General features: G+C 37.8%; 1 protein-coding gene across 1 annotated transcript; it reads left to right on the top strand.

Annotated features, from left to right (window-relative positions):
- The first annotated feature begins 1,309 nt into the window (after positions 1-1,309).
- On the top strand, positions 1,310-3,592 carry LOC143577629 (uncharacterized). Its single transcript, XM_077061410.1, has 3 exons — positions 1,310-1,605; positions 1,819-2,575; positions 3,277-3,592. The coding sequence occupies exons 1-3, from the start codon at positions 1,320-1,322 to the stop codon at positions 3,590-3,592; spliced, it is 1,359 nt and encodes a 452-aa protein (XP_076917525.1). The 5' UTR covers positions 1,310-1,319.
- The last annotated feature ends 1,054 nt before the right edge of the window (positions 3,593-4,646 follow it).

The raw sequence follows: 4,646 nt of genomic DNA, 5'->3' as shown, positions 1-4,646 counted from the left end.
CCTTCAATGAGTTTTATCAAACAAAGCTTTTAGTACTCGGCTAGTATTTGTTTATAAAAATGCGAGGTTATATATATAAATATATATATATAAAGCAAACGTTGGGTTATTATTAAAAAAAACCTTCAGTGGAGACCGGTAGCTTTTTGGAGAAATACCTCGGAGGTGACCGCGCTCAATACGTATAAAAATTTTCGGACAAAATTCATGAAATTTACCTATTAATCGAAAAAAGACAGGGGTCACGACCTCATAAAGCTTCGCCCTTGATAATGGGGTATTCGCTTCACATCTAATTTTGGCAAAGCCTGCAGCGAGCGCTGGGAACCCGCTTGAACTTAAGCATCACCTACCATCCGCAAAGTAATGGTAAAGTGAGTAGACATTATAATTATGTAATTTATTGTTATTATTCTTTTTAGATCATACAAGATAAACGTGTTCTACTATTTTAAATAGAAGGAATTCAAAAAACAATTTGTGATGAAAATAAAAGTAAAAATAGACATGATGTAGAAATAAGTAGAAATAAAAGGAAGTTTGAAAGTGGATAAATATTGTACACAAAATGAGTCAAAAATGAATAATTTTGCTACATTTTTGAACACGAATACCCCTTCATCTCGTATGCACCCAGGTTTTTTCTTTCTTTTTCGTCAACTCTCCAGTATCGTTTAGCCATTGTTCAATTAATTAGCATATGATGTTTAAAATTTACTATATCAAGCTAGCACATAAGCTTTAACTTAATTGACATTTAAGGGGAAGGGAAGATTTAGGATGGAGACCACATGTTTCAAGTTTGAATCTGATCCCAACCGGGTTTTATAGCAGTGGGCTTTCAAGCGGCGAGTTTTTTACGGAATAGAAGATGTTGGCTTGGGCTACTAAGCATTGTCTACGATCTCAAACATATAATATACAGTCGCCTTTTGTCATTGAGTTATCTTATGTATCCGAACTTTATTCGTTGGTAGTTTACATAAAGAATGTTGCAACTTATCTTTTAAAAAATGCATAGTATGGAATTATAGTTGATCTTTGAAATAAACAATAAATTAACCTATTAGCAAGTTAAAATAAGTACATAGAAACTTTTAACATTTTCTTTATCGTAGTTATAATTTGGTAATATAACACTGTTGACTTCAAGACCAAACTTGGCCAAACGCAACTTGGAACATCTAAAAAATTAGTTGCAAACTCACCAAGTAAACTCGTATATATAGAGATTCAGCTTAATCTTTTTTTCTTACACCATCCTATATTTACCTCTACAGTTTCTAACATAAGATTTTTTTTTTTTTTTAAATCCAAACATGAAGATGGTAGGCGTTAAAACCCTACTCATTTTTTTATTTTTAAACGCAATGCTCGCTCCGATGGTAATAGAAGCTGCATCTCATAATAAGGTTAAGCGTGTTAAGCCTCCCAAGCCCACCAAACCTGTACAAGAGCTTTTAACCTGCAAGAGCCGTAAAAGCAAATGTTTCATGAAGCGTATTAAATGCCCCATAGAATGCCCGAAAGTTAAGCCGAAGAACCCAAAAGACAAAGCTTGCTTTCTGGATTGTTACTCTCCCAAATGCGAGGCCGTGTGCAAATGTAAGTAACTACATAATTAACTTCCATGTTGTTAATATTATATAAATTTAATCATTTTGGCATTTCTATACAGAACAAATGAATGCGGTTTAAATTCTTATTTATTTGACACTAATAATTAAAAAGACAGGAAAACTTAAAGTGCATAAGAATATAAAGTTTATGCCTTGATATAAGAATAATAAATATGCGTTACTTTTGATTATTTGATAGCACGCAAACCAAACTGCAATGGACCTGGAGCTGCATGCTATGACCCACGATTTATAGGTGGTGATGGAATTGTATTCTATTTTCATGGAAGAAGCAATGAGCATTTCACCTTGATATCTGATAAAGATCTCCAAATCAATGCACGTTTTATTGGACTTAGACCCGAAGGTAGAACTCGGGACTATACATGGATCCAAGCATTGGGTCTTAAGTTTGGTCATCATAACTTCACCCTTGAAGCCACAAGGACCGAAAAATGGGATGATAACGTTGATCACCTAAAGTTATCACACGATGGAACGGAATTGATAATTCGAGAGGGCCATTCATCTGAATGGAATTCAACCCAAGGGGATATACAAGTTGAAAGGACTTCAACAACCAATAGTTTAACCGTCACTATACCTGATCTTGTAGAAATATCAGTTAATGTGATTCCTGTATCAGAAGAAGATAGTAAGATACATAATTATCAAATTCCTGCAAATGATAGCTTTGCACATTTAGAAGTACAATTCCGATTCTTTGGGTTGTCATCTAATGTTGAAGGAATTCTTGGTAGAACGTATCGTCCTGATTTTGACAATCCAGCAAAACCAGGAGTGGCCATGCCGGTGGTTGGGGGTGATGACAACTACAGGACTAGCTCACTCCTTGCAACAGATTGTGCCCGTTGCGTATTCTCTCCTGGTAGTGTCAAGGATGAAGATGACTCGCTAATGATGGAATATGGCATGCTCGACTGCAAAGGTGGAGAGTATGGAATTACATGCAAGAAATAAGTCCATTGCAATATTTAATGTTTTTAGAGTGATTCTTATTACTAAATGATTGTATTGATTTATTTGGGTTGATATGTATGCGTGTTTATTGTTTCTTTTCTGTACTTTGGCAATGCATTGATAAAGTATTTGAATTAATGGCATATTTCATGTGTGTGTGTTTCACTGTATGTTCGCTCCCATGATCATATCAATTGAAAGTTTCTTTAATTATCTATAAATTCTCCCTAAGATCAATAGCGATAACCAATAGAGCATTTGACTAAGATGGTAGTGATCTTTGAATGTTTCTCTTAAACTATAATTAAACATAGAGATAGAGATGGCATGTACTTCTTTCTTATTATTATGGATTGGAATAGATCATTATTTCGCATAGTATACAAGTGTATGGTTTGAAATTTGAATAATGGGTGAGATTTTATATCATCGATCACAGACAAATGTAAGAATGCATTAAACGGGTCGGAGGGGTGTAATTTGGGTACCATAAACGGGTAAGGTACCCTCATAAGGCACCGCCCCTTGCTATTAGAGTAGTGAAAATCGGTTTGTAGTCACCGATTAGAGAATAGGAGTGAGAATGTGCACGCATGTCATCAATCTTTACCTACTTAATCATCTATCATCTATATAATTAATTTTAATAAAAAAATTATTTTGAAAATGGTTTTAGAGTATTTGAGAGTGGTATGCCAATAATTAAGAACCGGACATTGGGTGGGAGTGTTGGGAATGGCTCCTGTTCTTGCTCATCGGTGAGCGCGGAAACTACGGGAGTGAATATGGGACAATCGCAGATAGGGGATGAAGTTCCAGAGACAGTAGAGGCGGTGGTTGCGCCGGCCGGAGCCAAATGTGGTGATCCATTTGATGTCGAGGTGGTTAAAACTACCGAGGTAGGGTTAATGGTTGGGGTAGATTTGCTTAACAATCAGGAGTTGTTGCGGGAGGTCGTCTTAGCAGAGGGTGATGTGCATGTTCCTCAATGAATATTATTACAATAAATTGCAGGGGGGGGGGGGGTGGAGAAGTGAGGAAGGAGAAGTGGGTGCGGGGGCTAAAGACGAGTCTCGGTGTCCATTTCCTTGCTATTCAGGAAACAAAATTCTGCTCGGTTTCGAGACATCGAGTAAGTCGGTTTTGGGGGAGAACTTGAGTTTGATTCGGGTGGATTGTTATGTATTTGGGACCCATCTTTCTTCAATAAAACAGGGGTAATAAAAATAGAAGGTTCCTAGTGATTAGTGGGGAAATTAAGGCCTCGGGAGAGACTTTGAATGTAGTTAACATTTATGCTCCGAATGATGCGTCGGAACGTAGGGCGTTATGGCATACACTCTTGTGCATCAGGGGCGTTCTTCCGGGGTTATGGGTTTTCGCGGGGGACTTTAACGAGGTTAGAGATCCGTTTGGAAAGACGAAATTCCGAGTTTGTCGCGTCCAATGCGGTGGCTTTTAATCAGTTTATTGAGGCAGCAGACCTAGTCGAGTACCAAATGGGGGGAGGGCAGTTCACATACGTTTCGGATCGCGGTGATAAGTTCAGTAAATTAGACAGATTTTTGGTATGTCGAAGGTTTATGATTGGGTGGCCGACGGCTTCATGTACGGTTCTAGATAAAGATTGTTCTGACCACCGGCCGGTGCTGCTCTCAGTCGTTGACGTTAACTTTGGTCATTTACCATTCAAATTTTTTAACTCGTGGCTTCAACTCCCGGGTTTTGTGGAGTTTGTCAAATCGGAGTGCGCAAAGTTTTCGTTCTCGGGCCCGGCAGATTTAGCGATAACTATAAAACTTAGATGGTTGAAATATAATATTAAAGATTGGTTGGCAAAGTTTAGAAAATCTAGAGACGGGGAGTTATTGGCGAAAAGGTAGAGAATTCGAGATTTAGATTTGGAGGCGGAAACCCGGAACTTATCACAAGCTGAATTAGATGAAAGAGCCCAATATAAGTGTTTCGTTCAAGAGGTTGAGAGTCAAAACTTAAAGGATTTGCAACAAAAGGCAAAGGTGAGGTGGGCGGTGGAGGGCGAGGAAA

The sequence above is a fragment of the Bidens hawaiensis genome, unplaced genomic scaffold (genome assembly GCF_021521415.1).
Source record: "Bidens hawaiensis isolate Kalapana, Puna unplaced genomic scaffold, B.hawaiensis_p1.1 tig00028759_1, whole genome shotgun sequence".
NCBI classification, from domain to species: domain Eukaryota; kingdom Viridiplantae; phylum Streptophyta; class Magnoliopsida; order Asterales; family Asteraceae; genus Bidens; species Bidens hawaiensis.
Note: the sequence above shows the minus strand (reverse complement) of the source record. Positions and strands in the feature narration are given on the sequence as shown.